At 35.1% G+C, this 18,075-nt stretch overlaps 1 protein-coding gene and 2 pseudogenes across 1 annotated transcript; all 3 read right to left on the bottom strand.

The window, feature by feature from the left end:
* Positions 1-629: 629 nt before the first annotated feature.
* LOC132045036 (pentatricopeptide repeat-containing protein At3g22470, mitochondrial-like) lies at positions 630-7,292 on the bottom strand (annotated as a pseudogene).
* Positions 7,211-7,985, bottom strand: LOC132045037 (putative pentatricopeptide repeat-containing protein At1g12700, mitochondrial; annotated as a pseudogene).
* A 2,361-nt stretch (positions 7,986-10,346) lies between these two features.
* Positions 10,347-14,627, bottom strand: LOC132045040 (NEDD8-conjugating enzyme Ubc12-like). The gene is made up of 5 exons (XM_059435562.1): positions 14,157-14,627; positions 11,257-11,365; positions 11,090-11,168; positions 10,892-11,008; positions 10,347-10,819 (listed from the first exon to the last, which is right to left on the bottom strand). Exons 1-5 carry the CDS (start codon positions 14,260-14,262, stop codon positions 10,682-10,684), a joined length of 549 nt encoding a protein of 182 aa, XP_059291545.1. The 5' UTR covers positions 14,263-14,627; the 3' UTR covers positions 10,347-10,681.
* Between the last annotated feature and the right edge of the window lie 3,448 nt (positions 14,628-18,075).

The following is an 18,075-nucleotide window of genomic DNA, read 5'->3' as shown; positions in this document are numbered from 1 at the left end:
CGATAACCAAACCGACAAGATATTCATTATCGATTTTGGTCCTTAACGATTCAGTTTTTTATTTAACCGATAAGAAAATGCTCTTCTAATTTTCTTTGCTCTCTTATTTTCATTTATTTATATATACACTGCCTTCATACATGAAAGTCTACACAAATTACAAGCAGAAGCAAGTTCAAATATGTTATTGCTAAAACAAACTTATTTTCTTTCTGATTAAGAGATACCATGTTGATATCATAGTTTTGGGGGCATCCGGATAAATAGTTTTGGGGTATGAAAGTAAGGGGACAGGGCTGGGTAATTATTTGTGTGCAGTGAGCAGTTGTGTCCAATCGCCATCTATTATTTAACAAAGAGACAAAATATTTCAGATATTTTACATGGAAATAGTAATACAGCTACTACTAGAAATGCACTTCCTATTAAACAAAGGCAATACTCTTATCACATAAAAGGAGAATTTGCACTGGTCCTCCTGAGAAAATTCACACCAATGTCAAACCTTTACACAACAATCTCCAAATTTTGGTAGAAAGAAATACTTCAACCGGCAGAAATTTCCCAAGTGGCATCCAATGCCGCACAAATGATGCATACTCCCTACCAAAAGTATCAACCATTTAAAATAAGATGAAACACTATTTATTATGTTTAAAGAAATTGTCATCTTATACAGCTTTCCATTATAAACACACCAAACTTGAGAAGTATTTGCAGTAGGCCACATCCGAAGGCGCATACCAATACTAGAAAACCCAAGCATGCAAATATATTTTTTTGAGAAAGGTAATGTTAAACCAAGCATGGAAATATTTACAAGATAAGCGCCTGATCCATTTATTTATTGTCATCATAATCTAGTAACCTCCTTGTATGTAAGCATTTAAATGGTCCAGCTTATCCCTATGCTGACTTGCAACAGCACAGACAATATCTCCGGTGGTCACCATCCCTATCATATCAATCTGATCAACTGATCAACTAGAGAAATGTCCATGACGCAGTTATCTAGCAAGTGACATGTTTGTGTCAGGAAAATAGGAAGGCATAATTGAAAGAAAGCTTTGAAGCGTGAAAAATCTTTGTTATTAAAGAAATATTTGATGTATGCTATTAGGAGAATAAAACAAGCAGTGGGTTTGAAAGCGCAAAGCACAAAAAAGACAGGGCCCTGCTTCACGCTTTAGGCGAAGTGTGTAGTGAAGCGGTCGCTTCATTGAAGTGAAGCGCAATTTTAAAAAAGGACCAAAATAAACCTTGCACGAGATAATATATAAGCAAATGTTTCAGTTTAAAAACTAAAAAGTAGCTAACAAAAAATCCTCCATGATAAAAAAGTAGCTACTGCCTAGAGCCTAAAAAGAAATTGACTAATTAGCAACTAAAAATGAATAGCTAATTAGCTACTGCCTATGCCTTTAATAAATTAACTAATTAGCTACTGAAAAATTACGACAACATGTCCAGTGAAATCCCACAAAGTGGGGTCTAGGGAGAGTAGAGTGTACGCAGACCTTACCCCTACCTTGGGTGGTAGAGAGGTTGTTTCCAGTAGACCCTCAATATAAAGACAAGCAGTTCAAAGCAGTACAGAAAAGAAAATAACGAAAGAGAATAAGCCATGATAAAGCAAATTCTATTAACGATAGCGAATAGCTACTGAAAAATTGAATAGCTTTTTAGCAACTGCCTAGTGCCTAAAATAAAGAAATAAATTAATGGAAAATTCTATTAAATTAATGAAATGAAAAGAAAAAAAAGAGTGAAAGAACGTCGAATAGTCTTAAAAAAAAAGAGTGAAAGAACTTTTTTTCTTAGAAATAACAAGTCTCAACTTTTCTTTTATCTTCCAATTAGGTCTTTTTTGAAAAAAAAAAAAAAAAAAAAAGGGGAAGAAGCAAGCGATTCACCCTCACCTCACTTCAGGTCGCTTCAGCGCAAGAAGTGGCCGCTTCACTTCACAGCCTTGAAGCGCCCACATCTCGCTTCGCTTCACCGCTCTAAGAGATGAAGCACTCGCTTTTTACAAAACTGAAAACAAGTTTCTTAGGAATATGATAAAGCCAAAACATGCACTGCAAATCAATAAGCCACTTTCAAGGAATGTAAACTTATAGGGGTTGAAGAAAGCTATTCATAAAAGGTAACACGTATTTCAGTTTGAATTTAAAACGTAAACATAGATTTAAGTTTTAAACAAAACTAAACCTACTTTAGGAAAATATTCTAAACTCAAAAAGTAAACATAGCCTATTATTTGAAGGTCCGGCCCAACCAGCGCCTCCAAGTCATTTACTTAGGAGTATTTAACATATAAAAGGAAGTTCTCTATGCAAGAATGAGCTTCAAAAGAGAAAATGGCGACACTCTGGGTAGGAAGAAACTCGATAAGCGGTGGTAAAATGGTGGGAGTCAAAGTGGGATGAACATTTCAAGACAACGGCAAAACTTATTTCAAATTTGAAAACATGTGATTGGAACATGAAGGATGTGAAGAGTCCCACATCGGCCCTTTAAGGGATGAGTGGTCTCTTTAATATGGCTTGGACAATCCTCATCTTTGAGCTAGCTTTTGAGGTTGAGTTAGGCCTAGGGGCCAAGGAACCATATTTCATACTGGCCAGCAAAATGAAGTCAATCAAAGGAAAATTGATAGGCTGGAACATACAAGTCTTGGCCAACACTGAGAGATAAAATCAGAGACACTGTACAAGTAAATGTTGCTGGACAAAGAAGCAGAAAACAGAACTCTTTTCAACCACACATCCTTCAGAAGGCAGATTTAACTATTTTTTTGAGAAGGTAACATAACGGCACATTTAACTATAGAAGTTGATGAACAGCAAAATGTGAGGAAATTTCATGGAAACAAAAATCTATAAGACTTTGATTGCACGAGGGGATGGGAACACTAAACATTTTCAAAAGATGGCCAATATGCGTTGGAGATACATTTACATTGACAGTTTGGAGGTGAATGGGAGAAAATTGAAGAGGAAGAGCAAATCATCAGTTTTTACAAGGTCCTCCACTGGAAATTGAAGAGATTGAATGGCTGAAAGATCTTTCAAAGAGGCAGAAATATTGGCAGTTATTTAATGTGCTGGGTATAAAGCACCGGGTCCAAACGGCTTCACCATGTCTTTTAATAAAAAATGTTGGAATGTCATTAAGGATGATGTGTCGAAAGCTGTAGAGTATTTTCGCCAGAATCAACATTTTGTAAGGAATATACATGCAACATAAATTGCCTCAACTCCCACGCAAAATGGAGCTAAGAGTTGAAAGATTTCAAAATCCATTAGTTTGATTACTAGTATATATAAAATTAGCCAAATTGATGGCAAAAAGATTGAAGCAATTTATCAGGAAACTAATTGGCATTCACTAAAGACAGACAAATATGGATGTGGCATTAAGCCGTTAATAGCAAATCAGGCTTTGGAATAATTTAAAAAAAGACAAAGGAGCACTTGGCTATTGACAAAGCTGGACATATATAAGGCGTACAATCATCTAAATTGGGGGTTTTTGATGAATTCGATGGTAGATATGGGTTTTGGAAACAAATGGAGAAATTGGATAAAGTTTTAGATATCCACTGTCAAATTCTCAATTTTGATAAATGGTACACCCAGTAGGTCTTTCCTCTGCTCAAAGGGGGTTAAGGCAAGGTGACACCTGGGTGGAATGACTTGCAAGGCAACATAGCTTGGCTGGATAAAATGCTTTCAAGTAGATACAAAAGGCCAAGGATCAATGATGATATCACATCTCTTATATGCAGATGATATTCTTATGAGTGAAGCAAATGAAGAGAAAGTATTGTATCTGAATTCAATCTTATTGTTGTTTAAAGTTTTATCAGGTTTACAAGAAAATTATGCAAAGAGTCACATTTTTCCAGCAAATTAGGTAAATAACATAAGAGTTGGTCGAACTTCTAGGATGCAATGTGGATCAATTACTTGGGAATGCCACAGTATAAAGACGCTCTTTCCACTACCAAGAAAGATCGAGAAGAGAAAGCCTTCAACCTAGTAAAATGGGAATTGTGACAACAAGGAAGAGGGAAGGCGAAATAGGAGTAAGAAACCTGCGGATATGCTTTGTGGGTTCTACAATGAAGAAGAAGAAATGTGGAAGCAACTGATCGCAGAAAAATATGGGATCGAAAAGTTCTGGATCACGAAGGTTCCTAACTATTCTTATAGAGTTGGGAAATATATCAGAAACTTATGGGGCAAATTTTAAGAGCACATTCACATTAAACTGAGAAACGGATTTTCAGCTCTGCAACAATAGAAGTGTATTAGTCTCCACAAGATGGAACATACCTCTACAAAGAAGGTGGAATGACTGAAATGGATGAATTTTAGCAAGTGAATGAAGGATGTCAAGGCCAAACGAAAGGAACACAGAGATACTTTGATCTTTGTAGGCGCAAAGAGAATATTTGTAATTTAAAATATAAATGTATATTTCTTAACTTTTTGGTGTAAGAACGAGGTACAGGTTGAGAGGATGATAAGTTTCCTCAGTTCATTTCAACAAACTGAACTTTTAGTTTTTGTAACTGCACATCCTAAGCACCCCCTAGGTGCTACAGATGATAAAGTTCACTATTACTTATCAAAAAATATGCCAATTACTCATATAACGAAATTTGGAGGAATTCCACATTTAAATTACTCTTAACATGTCACAATGTGTTAAAACTTATCTTCTTGTGCTTGAAGCAAACACTAAAAACAGCATTAAAAAAAGAAACGAAGCAGAAAGTAGTACCTGTCATCCGTTGCATCGCTTTCAGAACTTTAGTTTCTGATGTGATCGTGATGAGCCTGTTCTGCAAAGCCACACATAAACGAATTTGACATCATGTAATAGAATGGCTCACGATCTAACTACAGCCTTGATCTAGAGTAGATTACAGCAAGCACATTTCTTTTATGACGAAAGTACATAGATTATTCGGTAGTAAATTACATAAGTCTGACTATGACCAACTATTTGTGTTGGCATCTACTAAATCATCTTGCAAACACTAGACAGTAGTAAATGGAGATTCAAAACTTTTCGACCAGGCAATTATCTGTATTGTCAGCTGACAATCCATAAACTTCAAATGCACTTTATGTTAAGGAAGGAGAATTGCAAACAGAGCTACATCTTCAAAAGAAATTTCTTCCCGCCATGTTCTAAGTTAGTTGACAACGACTATATGGAGTACGATCCTTTTCGAATAGCGATCACAATTTGTATACCCTATCAATTTTGAACAAGTTCTATTTCAACAAAGCATCTGGTACTCTTGAATCATATATAAACCTTAAAAATATATATTCTTCAATATTCTAAATATGGTGTTGACCGTTCATCTATACACATGTCAATGTTGAACAAGTTCTATTTCAACTTCAGGAAAATCACAAATATTCATACTATACGGTTCAGGGACAGAAGGATGTGGTGGAACTTGTCAGCACCGATGTTACAATTATGGTTGATGTTACCAAGACTTTAGAAATTATCAAAAGTGATTTACAAACTGCAGGCAGTTGTTACTGATTCTCAAATAGATAGAAAATGATAATACATGAAAATAACTAAATAGCACTGAAAATGACATTAATTCCTAAAATTATAATGTCTACACATAAGGGAAACTCACATTATTTATAATATCAAGAGAGTAGTAATATTTGATTTCCAAGATAAAGAAGAGTGGAAAACAATCAAAATATCAAAAGTGATGTACCTCCGCAATAAGCCTGCCTGGAAAGCTCAAGCAACGTTCTAATTGCCATTTGTTTCAGCTACTGCAATTGTATTGGATGACATTCTTTTGCCGAGATAAAAGGAAATTGTATCAGAGTGATAGCATAGGCGAATAAACCAAGTAAAAAGAAATATTCACTTCTTATTTTTCGAGTGAAGCTCTGGTATCATGTCAAGGATGGAAGGATTCTCGCTTATAGCCTTTACCAGTAACTCAGTTGTAGTTGCATCAAATGAGAAGCCCCTTTCAGTTATTTCCTTCATAAAAGTTTTTTCCCCTCAGGGGTTGGCCTGGTGGCAATTGACTTGAGCCTTGGGGTGCTCCCTTTCAAGGTCTCAAGTTCGAAACCCGCCGGGTGCAAACAATTTCGAGGGCCATCGGATAGGGGAAACCCCGAATTACCCGTGGTGCACTTGCGGGAAACTCCTTGCCGAGGGCTCGTGCACCCCCGGGATTAGTCGGGGCTCAAAGAGACCCGGACACCCGGTGCTTAATCAAAAAAAAAAAAAAAGTTTTTACTTCACTAATTTTGCTAAACCTGAGAAATCCTTGCACAAACACATTGTAAGTGACATCGCCGGGCAAACAGCCGTTGTCCTCCATTTTTCTAAGCATATCGTTAGCATCATCCAAAAACCCTTCAAGACAAAATCGATTTATCATTATAGTGTATGTTCTCACATCCGGAAGCACTCCGTTCAAAAAAAGCTTCTCAAAAATTGCACGAGCTTTGTCGAGTTTACCATTCTTGCACAATCCATCAATGACAACATTGTAAAATTCAATACTAGCATATTCTATCTTTCTTTCCAACTTATTAAAGGGCGACATAGCTTCTTCAACAAGTCCATACTTAAAAAACCATTGAGCAATGTGACATAAGTGTGTAAATCAGGTATGGGCCCCGCAGCTAACATCTCATCATAAAAAATTTCGCATTGCCGATTCTTCCAACTTCAAAGAGACCTTGCAAGATAGTATTATAGGTTATAGTATTAGGTTTGGTTATAGTATTAGGTTTTGGTCTCTTTTGAGAAATTTCATGAAACAATTGCATAGCCTCAACCAATTTCTTTTTCTTACAGTACTCATTTAGTAGTATGTTATAGCTAATAATGTCAAGCTCAATGCACTTATCTGTCATGAAATAAAAAATTCTCTTCGCTCTATCCAGTTGACCACGCAAACAATATCCATCCATTATCGCACTGTAGGTGACTCTATTAGGCTCTACACCTTTTTCGATCATGTGTCTCGTTACTTCCTCGGCATCTTCAACTTTCCTTCTTTGCATAGTCCATATATCACCATGGTGAATCTGCGCACATCTGGATAAATATGAACAAAGTCCTAACCTTATCCCATTGACTAAACTTACATAAACCATCAATCAATGAACTATACGTGACTATGTTTGGAGGAATGCCTTTCAGCTTCATCTCGTTTAGAAGGTTGATAGCAATATCTAAATTTCCATCTTTGCAAAGGGCATCCATAACAATGCTGTAGTTATATATGTCAGCCTTAGTATTCCCTTGCTCCATTAACCGAAGAAAACTTGAGTTTTTTTAGTATGACCCCTTTTGCTGACCCCATTCATGACGGTTCCATACGTGACTTCGTTGGGCTCACAAATATTATCTCTCAGCAAATTTTTGAACAAGTCAACCGCATCTTTGACCTTAATTTCAGCAAAGATTCCCTTAATAGGGTGTTAAAGGTGACAACATTAAATGAAATGCCATTCTTCAAGTAAATGGGTAACACCGCAAATCCACAATCAACACGATGCATCAGGCAATAACTGTTAATTGGAATGCCCAATTTCTGCATTTCTCGGAAAAGAGAAATGACAGCAGAATAATGCTTCATATTTAGCATAGTCTTAAATAATTGACAAAAGACGAGAACAGAAGGTAGAGGTTGTGTTTTAACCATTTGATAGAAGAGAGTAACAGCAGCATCTAAACACTTAAAATTCTCAAAATTGATGTATAACCCAAGTTTACCCTTTATTGAAATGGATTTATTACTATGGCTTCTGAAAGTAATTGCTGAACCAGAAATGGGAGTAGCAAAGAAAGAGATAAAGGGAATAATACTATTGTGCGGAAAATTTGTCCTCATCTTGGATGGCTAAGAAATCTGTGTCACCGAATTTCGGTATGCCCTAATTTTGTGCTAAGTTGTTATTCACAAGTGACTGTGCACCACTTTTGTTTGTTAGCTGAGATGAGACTAAACTGAATTAGTAATAAATCCTCATTGTAGTACAGTCAAAAAAGTGTCCCACTTAAAAAGTTGTTTGCACGCCCTTCAAAAAATATTAGTCTATAGATAAAAATGGATAATTTGATTAAAATATTTTTAATTAAGTATATATTGAAATTTAATCACTTAACATTAATAAGAGCAAATTTAAAAAATAAAACTAATTTTTTTATTTGATAAGTAAATACACTTTTTTGAATTAAAAATAAAGGCTAAGTGAACAGTATTTTTTCTCTTTCAAACTTTCACCCGCAAAGCTCTTTTTATAGATGCGTCAAAGTGAGCGAATTGGGTCAAACTTAGGTTGGTCAAAACAGATTAAATCAATAAATGCATTATGATTTAACTCGTCTGTTAATGGCTTGAATACTTATAATAATTGGTCACCAAAGTCATATATCTTTGTTTTGTTTTTTAAAAGTCATTTAATTTTTCAAAAAGAAAATTGTCTAGTTAGCTTTCATGGTTATTTTAGCCGAAGATATACCTATTTAATGATGTGACAGTTTTAAGTTTTCAAAAAAATTTGAAAAAATTAAAATCAGTAGTTGAATTTATTTAAGACCCAACACATCCTAAACTCGACCCAATAGATGCCCTTAATAATTATTTACTAGAAGAATACGATGGCTCCTTTGATTTTCTAATTTTACTAGTTTTTCGGCACGTGTGTTGCACGTTTATACCGAGTCATATAATACACGTTCTTATAAAGTAACATCAATATTATTAGAATAATTTTTTGTGTAAATAACTAAAACAAAACAAGTACTGATTTGAATTTTCTAAATATCTTGGTTGGTTTTCTGCTTTATATGTTTGCATCTTTCAGATCCTACAAGTAATTATAATCGCTTATATAGATAAGTCTTCATAGTTTGATATAGTAAATAGTTAATCACAAGTCCTCATTGAAAACGATACTCTATTTATCACTTTATTAGTTACCGACCACGTACACTTATGTGTTAGTTTGAACGAACCAACGCGTGAGAGCCCAGCCGAGAGGAATGCATGGTTCTCTAGAGATCTATTGGTCATATATCGGTAGGAATGAAAAAAAGGGAATCACCGCACATGCTAGGATTTTGTTTAACAAGGCAAGTACACTAAGTTGTCAGTGGAAAGAAAGAACGAAAAGAATTTCGATCCTGGAGGTGCTAAAAATCGTACATCTTCTATTTTATATTATTGCTTGCAAGTGGAACATTTTATTAGGTTGCTTATCGGGCAGATCGGGCGGATAATTACGCTTAACAGATTGGCTTATCGGTTATCAGCTTTTAAATGTACTTTGGTATCCGGTTAGCAATTATCGGGCGGTATATCGGCTAAATCTAAGTAACAATAAAATTAAAATCACAATATGTAGTTCATTTTCTACCGATAAAATTGAAATCACAGCTTCTAGTTCTTTTGCTATTTCAGCTTCCCGTATATATGACGTAGGGATATATTTTGGCTATTTCAGCTTGTAGAGCAGATATACCTTCTTATCCTTCTCTAATAACTCTCCTACAGGACAAGATGTTCATTCATACATATATTTTGCAGTGTACAAGGAGAGGATGACCAAAAATGAAAACTTATGAGAACTGCCAACTCCCCTTAGCAATCATGGTTCTTCCTGTACAAGGAGGACCAAACAAAAGAATCACTGCCATAGATGACAAAATCCAATTAGAACAGTTTAGTACTCATTTTTTAAAGCTGAATTAATTCCAGGTATATTGCAGGAGACCCAATAATGCTTATCTAGTGGCTCGTTATTTCCTAAGCTAAGAGGTGAATTGTGGGGCTATAGCATTAGAGTTTATAATAGGTTCTTTATATATCTAGGGATAAATATGTAAATATGATAATTCTTAACGGGCTAACGGTTTACCCGATAAGGAAATTGAGTAATCCATCTCCGCACCGATAAGCAGTTAATTATAAAAAAATTATCCGTCCGCCAACTGTTAATTCAATAACTCAATACCAATAAATCAATTTTGCGGTTGCGCTATCGGTTAAGGTTCAGTTTTGAACATCCCTACATTCCAATCTTTCTTTGAGTTATACCCTCTTGGACTAGACTCACTCAGGCATTTAACTCAAATTCATTTTTTCCGACAGAAAGGGTGAATTTAAGGTTCCTCATTCCAGTTGTAAGCTGGTAATCCATTGATCGAATTACATTTTTTTCTAGTAGCTCCCCCAGATTTTTTTTGTTTTAATAAAAATAAATTGCTCATTTTAAATATTCAATCTAAATAAGTCGTATTTTGTCATTTATTTTCTCAGAATCCCAAGTTTGACATAATGAAATTCTTATTCCTACTCCATTTATCAATGTAAAATTTTATACAATTATTACCAAATATTTATATTAAAACTAGCAGCGGTAGAGGGGGTAGCATATAGTCAATGGGATAAACTGATCACAACTTTTTTGACATGACGTATAGTTATGCTTATATATATGTGAAAAAAATTAGAAAATAATAATTTTGAACCTATAATTTCGAAGGTGCAATGAGTTTAATAGTAACGATTTAAAGGGTGAGCCCATTAAATTTAAATCCTGAATCCACCTCTTCTTTATAGTATATTCATCTTCTTGAAATCCCGATCCGCCTCTACCTATAAGCAACGATAATAGCTTGTGCCATGTACATATCCTCCCTCCATTGAAAACCTAACATCGGACCCGAAGTCCTGTGGTTTGTCTCTCAGCTGAGCAGCTGCATCATGATTCAGGGGATCATCAGGATTTGGTTCCTGAAAAGTTAATCGTTACAAAGCTGTTTATAAAATGACTGCTAATAAAAGTATCGTTGCTTGTGAAAATACCGTGAACAAATGATATAAGCCATAGACTACAGCGTTGATATTGAGCACAGGTTTCCAGTCCTCTCGAAGAATGTTAAGACACACATTTCCTTCGTCATCAATATTCGGGTGGTAAACCTGCAACAACGATCATATTCTGTAGGCGTTTCCAACACAATTTTAGAGAAAATTAAACAATGCAAATCATTAATTACTCACCTTTATCTTGCACTTAACCTTTGGAGGGTCGTGAGGATAGACCGGAGGAATTTGGAAAGAAAATGGAAATGCTCCACCCCTAAATACAGGGAACAAAAAATAATGAGTACGAAAGCATAAAGGCATAAATTGATTTGAACTACAATAAACTTAATTTAGGAACTTACATATAATATCCTTCATCGGGGATAATGGTGACTTCGAAGTACATGAGATCATCTTTTCCGTTGGGAAACTCTATGGTACATGTTGGGGGTAGATTTAGTTCACTAATATCTGCAAGAAACAAGATACAAAATATTGTAATCATATGATAGGTGCAGAAAACAACAGAACTTGTACAGATTCAGAAAAGAAACGTACAGTACAAATAGCTATATGACATCCGCAATATATATCTCAATTTGCAAAATCAGGCATTGGTACCTCAGAGAAGTCAAGTAAATTGTATTTACGTGCACTTTGACAAACAATTATGTAAAACACCAATCTGGTAATCTTCCAATTTTAACACTTAAGAATTTAAAAAGATACATTGTGTATACTCTATATCTCATATTCCACTTATATTCTCTCTATTTCATCCAAAGGTGGAGTGGAGGTCTGTATAAACAATTGGAAACGATTTGGAAGAAATTCCCAAAATATGGCCTTAGATCTGTAACGAAATGGATCTTGAGTCTAACTCAACCCAAAATTAGTAAAAAGTTAAGCCATATAAAGAGACCAAATATCCCATCGTTTAGCCTATGTGGTACACTCAACATGGCTGGACATCTGGAGAGTGAACAATTTAATATGGGGCCCAATATCGGTAAACCGTGAATTAGGATGGCATTTACTCTAATACAATGTAAAGAACTGGATCTTGGGTTTAACTCAACCCCAATAGCTAGCTCATGAGGGCTGGTAGCATTAAAAAAAAAAAAAAACTCATGAGAGGAGGATTGTCCAAGCCTTATAAAGAGGCCAAATTTCTCATCCCTTAGCTGTTGTGGGACACTCAGCCCCCACCCCCCAGGTTTGGATATTTGGAGCGTGGACAATTTAATATGGGGCCCTACATCGGTAAATCATGAATTGGGATAACCTTAGCTCTGATACTGATATTTGGCACAAATATCATGTTTCGTGTCATTTTACATCCTATTCTTAGGACTTTTATCACTTAAGCTATGATGAAATCGTCGTATTTGGGCTTATGTTGTTATATTTCATGTGTATAGGCACGATGAAGACAAACAATAAAAAACCGGGCTAAAAGTGGTTGATTTTGGAGCATATGATGATTACACGAGGTGACGAGTCGAAGACCACAAGTGATAAACTAGAAGAGAAAAAAAAAATGAACTGAAGGAGGCATATGTGCCAGACCCGTAGCACGGGGCCAACACGTGAAGTTCAAGTTGCGGGAAAGTGAAGTCCCGCGCTGCACGCGCGTGGCGGACTTGGCACATTCACAATCTTAAAATCACTGAAGGGTCTGTGCTGAGCCCGCGACGCGCGGCCAGCACGGGATGGGCTCAACCTGTCCGAATTTAATTAGAATTTTGTCTATTCTTGAGTCATTAAATCCCTAGACTAGGGTTGAGAACGGTATGCTGAGATACTTTGAGACACTTGTAAGCCGTTACTAACCCTTTTCTTCCCCGTTTTTACTTTTATCTTCATAAACCCTAAGCTAATCATGAATTCTTTTGTTTATGATCGAATCATGAGTAGCTAATCTCTTAATTCTAGGGTTGTGGCGTAAGACTTGAAAGTTGGTTTGATGACAATTATTATCTATTGATTTTCCATATTTTGGGTTGCTTATTTATTCTTGATCTTAATTGTTTGATTATCTGGCCAATAGTTAGACACTATCTGTGGCGTGTGAATTGAACTAGGGATAGGGAATTTGCATGCGTAATAAGAACAAATAGGGCTTTATAATCGTTTTGCTAATTAGGATAGGAATATACCCTTTAGCCTTGCTTAGTTGAATACGGAGAAGTAAATGCGTTCTTGTAACCTCTACGACCATAGGGATATAGGCGTTATAGTAGCATCTACAAGCTTGTGAGCAACTCGGAAGATACTCATAAAGTTATAATTAACCCGTCAACTAGTAACCCAGGAAATAAGATAGGTAGAATTGTCAGAAGATCAACTGGATTGTCGAAAGCCATGACCCTGGAACTTTCTCTCATCTGATAAATCTTACAATCTTTGTCGAAATAGTCTCAGTCACAAAAACACCCATCACAAATTGTTTACTTTTCAGTTTTAGTTTAGTTACAACAAACATCTTGATTTTCACTTTCTTGAATAGTTTTATTCGAATTTGAATTAACTTAACAGTAGAATCTAAGTCTCTGTGGGATCGATATCTGGACTTAAAAGTCTATATTACTTGTATGACCGCGTATACTTGCGTGTGTGTTTGACAGCAATAGATACCATGTAAAAAATTGAATTTTGGGCCTAACTCAAACCCAAAACTATCTCATGAGGGAAGTATTGTCCTAGCCATTTAAAGAGACCAAATCTCTCATCCTTTAGCTGATATGGGACACTTAATAAGATCTGTACAGTATTTGTAATTTATGATCATTCATTTAACACTGAGGATATCCCTTGTTTGAAAAGTTCTTTCATAAAAATATGTATCAAGAAAGAAACTCAAAACTGAAAATACACGTTTGGGATATCATATCTAAATGAATCAAATGTCATTACAAATGAGACAGGGAAAAAGCATTTGCATGCCAAAATATTACTTTTTTTTTTTTCGAGGTTCAAACTACGTGAATGTTGACCAATATTTTAAAATGTATCTTTTATCATATTAACATGAGACAAATGGTAATTTATAGTACTTTTCGTATAGTTTTTCGATATCTAAATTTTAATTTTCAAAATATTATAAGTTGATCTAATCCTATTCAGCTTGAAAGATTAGTCAATTGACTCTCGGAAAATGATAAAAACTATATAAATTGAGATGAAGGGAGTAACAAGGTGCTAAATGGTAAAACATTAATGAAAAAAGGTAAAATTAAAAAAAAAATAAAAAAAAAATCACCTCTATGAAGGCGTAATTCTGTTGCAGTTTGCTTCTTAGCTTGTGGTTTATCTGCATTTGCAGCAGCTTCCTTCTGCTTTTCCTTTGCTTTAATCAAATTAATCATGATCCCTATAAGAAAAAAAAAACATATATCTTCGAACCGCAAATAAGAAATCCCGTGTGAAACACATATAAGAAAGAAAATTCTTGTGCATTTCTGGAGTAATGTAAAGGAAGGGTAATTATTTCTTTTCAGACGTATTTAGGAGCATGCATGTAAAAGAAGATTCCCTAATATGTGCCAATAGCTCTTCTTAGACTTTACGAAGCAAGTGGAAAATAAATCTTCAATTTATATATTTTAAGTTTCAATAATCTATAATTTGGAAGTCGACATAGATTTCTTAATTTGTCACATGTCGAGAACCTATATATTGAAAAGTCATTATCTTTTATAGCTAAAAAAATATGGAAGTCGACATAGATTTCACCATTGAATGTTCATATATAGATATAATAGTCAATTGATCAAACCTATCCTTAGGTCGATCTAGTAAGTGACTCCCTTCCTAAAACACGGTCTCTTTGAGGTTTTCAACAGTGATTTCTCCATCAACTAGAGTATTAGACTTGAATAAACAAACATACCAAACAAACTAATTACTTATTTGGAAGTATACTGAACACAAATCATGTGTTCTAATAATTTGTAAAAGTCCTTGCAGGACCTCATCAATAGCATATGGTAAATGTCGTCTTCCTTTACAATGACTTCTTCCTTTCCTCTTCACCATACGAAATTCTAGCTTACACTCGGATCAGGGGATACCTTAAGTCAGCAGCTTCCTTTGAAGATAGGGCATTTACATAAACTCCGAAACCGTACCCAGGGAGCTTACATCAGGAAACTCCCAAGCTTGCCGAGGAAGGAACAAATCAGAGAAAGACACCGTCCAATAGAAAAGAATAGCCAAACCAACCCAGCTGGCTGGTCAATCTCAGAGATCTTATTGGCCGGCAAACCGGAGACGGACGACCACGGTCCCGGAAAGCTTAGCGCTATGGTGATTTTTAATTAAGGATCTGTTTCAGCATATAAATTTCGCTTGAATTACTAAGAATATCACAAACATGCAACTAGCATTTAAACCTAGCAACACACAAGTATGACAACAACCTACAGGTGAAGAGTTAAAACTTACTTAGGGGAATCACAGTAACAAATAATACTGGTAGGTAATTCTGAAAAAAGGCAGCAAAAATATTATTCCTTTTTTTTAGAGATTTTTTTTGTTCTTCCAAATTTGTGTCTTTGTTGAGAATTTCAAGGGACACTTCAAATCTCAGTGCAAAAGATTAGGAAACAACCATCAAAATACAAGTCACGAGGGAGACGGCGATCTCTACGGTCAACGGGGAAGGGGTAAATTGCAACTTACCCACTAAAGTTTAGGTGATTGGCACATCTTACCCTTTTAGTTATTCTTTTGGGTATTACAATTTTTTTTATCTGGCTATCGATTAAGTTTACCCAAATACTATTTGTTGCCTGGAATAGAAAACAATTTGAACGAAAAAATAAAGAACGTAACCTCAGAAAGAGAAATTCAAAGCTATCTGTAACAGACTTTTCTTCTCTATTTAATAAGTGAGACCAAGTAATTAAGGGAAGATTTAACAAAAGGTATCAAACAAGTGTTGAAATTAATATTGGCGACAACTTTGACCAGCCCAAGTCAAAGCCCACTTAAAAATCTGATTAAGTTAATTGGGGTTCGAAATGTAATTTTTAAAACTTGTTAATCTTTTACAAAACACCCAAAAAACCCACCCATTATACAAAAACACCCAAAGCGTTCCTCTCCCACAACTCCCCACTTCTTTCATATTTCAAAATCAAAAGTAGCTCATCTCAACCAAAACTCCCACTCAACCATTCCTCTTCTTCTTCACGTCTCTCGTCTCTCCTCTTTTCTTTTCAAAATCAAAGTCCCAAGTCTCTCTCATCTTTCTTCTTCAAGTCTCTCTTCTTGCTTCCTCGCTGCTGTTGCCGCTTCTTCTTGAAGGTAAATTTTTTCTTTCACTTGATTCAAAAGTTAGGGTTTTGAAATCACAGTGTGAAATTGATAATTTTGGTTATAGAAAAAGAAGAAGAACGTGGGTTTGTCTTCAATGTTGTTTATTTTGTTGTTCCATGTTTGATAAACACTTATTTGGGGTATTTGTTTCACTTGTTGGGGTTTGTGCATTTTGTCAAATTATGGTTTTTGGTATTGTTTTTGTTCTTATTCTCCTTAGGATTTCGAAAAAAAGGGCTTGCAATTTTGTTGATTTTTTCCAACAGATGAGTAAGCTGTTGCAACAACTTCAAAGACTTGTTTGACAGTTGCAAACATCTGCTGAGGTTGCTTGCTTTAAAAACCCCAATTTGGTTTATTTTGTTTAACTTATGATGGTTGTATGTTTGTAATGAAATACTGTTGTTGGTGCTGTTATTGTCCTGGTATGGTATGGTTTAGGAAAAGTTTGGATTTTATCCAAGTTTGGATTTTATCCAACAAGTGATGAACTTGGGGCAACTGATTCTTAGCTCTTGGATAAAATCAAAACAGTTGTTGAACCCCTATTTGGTGTATTTTGTTTAACTTGTATGGTTGTGTGTTTGTGGTGAAATAGATGGTTTTGCTGTTGTCTTGGAAATAGATGGTTGTTGTAACGGTTCGCATTTTTCGCGGGCGGGGTTAGTGCTTGGAAAAGCTTTTTCGAAATCATTGGTGCTCTTTCGGACTTTGTTTTAAAAGAGTCGCCACCTAATTTTTAGAAAATTAGGAAAACTAGTTTTGAAGGGTTTATTCATACACCGTGAAAAACCCACTTAATCCAAAGTTCTGAGTAAGGTTTTACGATCCCTTAGGGAATGTGTTAGGCACCCTAATATTAAGGATCCGTACTATACGGTTGACCTTCGAATTCCAATGAGTGAGTATTTGCATGATACTTAGTGTTTATTTCCCGCAAAAAACTGTCATGTTGCATATCATTATTTGAAAAAAAGGAATTGAATATAACCCTTTTATATATAGGGTATTTAGGTTAGGATTTATGATATCCGGGTATAATTAGTTCCTTTTATATATAAGGATAGTAGTTTTCTATAGAAAAAGATGGAAAGTTTATTTATTGTTTTATTGATTTAAGTTCTATTCATGCTTTACTCACACATGGGCCGGGTTAATCCGCTTAATACGTTTTTAGAATGCCCTTACCTAATTTTTTATAAATTAGGCGTAAATTGGACTATTTTGAACCTTTTAAGAAAGAACTCTTTATATTTTGCGCAGTTGGTTTTTTAAATGGGAAGTGATTTTTTAAAAGGGAAATGAATTATGTTTGTGGCCTAAAAATTCTTGTATATGTTCCCTTTACAAAATATACTTGCTATATTTTTTTATAAAAAAGCCCCAGATTTAGTTCCAAAAAAAAAAAAAAAAAACGAGACTTGGACTATAAAATCCATTTCGTTTTTGGGCTTAGGATACTTTACTAAATTTCTTTAAAACATGGGCACTAGTCCAGAAAAACCTTTTAATTCATGAGTTCATTGCTTAGAAAAATTAAATGGGTCTTGACCCAAAGAAATGTTTTTATTTATTTAAATAAACAACCCGTGTGGGCCTTGGCCCAAATATACCTCGTTTGGCCACTTACATTATGGGCCCTAGTCTCCTTTTATTAGCCTCAGGTTTTATGTAAAAAAACACCAAATTGAATTTCTTAGCCCAAATGGTGACTTTATACAGATTCTTATTTTTTCAAAGACCAAAACTGAAATGGGTTTTGGCCCAAAATATTCTTTGAAAACATTTAGTTTTAAGGAAAAGTCTCGGGTGGGTTTTGGCCCAAAACATTTGCATTTTTATTGAGTCATGACCAGAAA

Source organism: Lycium ferocissimum, unplaced genomic scaffold (assembly GCF_029784015.1).
Source record: "Lycium ferocissimum isolate CSIRO_LF1 unplaced genomic scaffold, AGI_CSIRO_Lferr_CH_V1 ctg593, whole genome shotgun sequence".
Classification (NCBI taxonomy): domain Eukaryota; kingdom Viridiplantae; phylum Streptophyta; class Magnoliopsida; order Solanales; family Solanaceae; genus Lycium; species Lycium ferocissimum.
The sequence above is the reverse complement of the archived record's forward strand: the minus strand, read 5'-3'. Positions and strand labels throughout refer to the sequence as shown.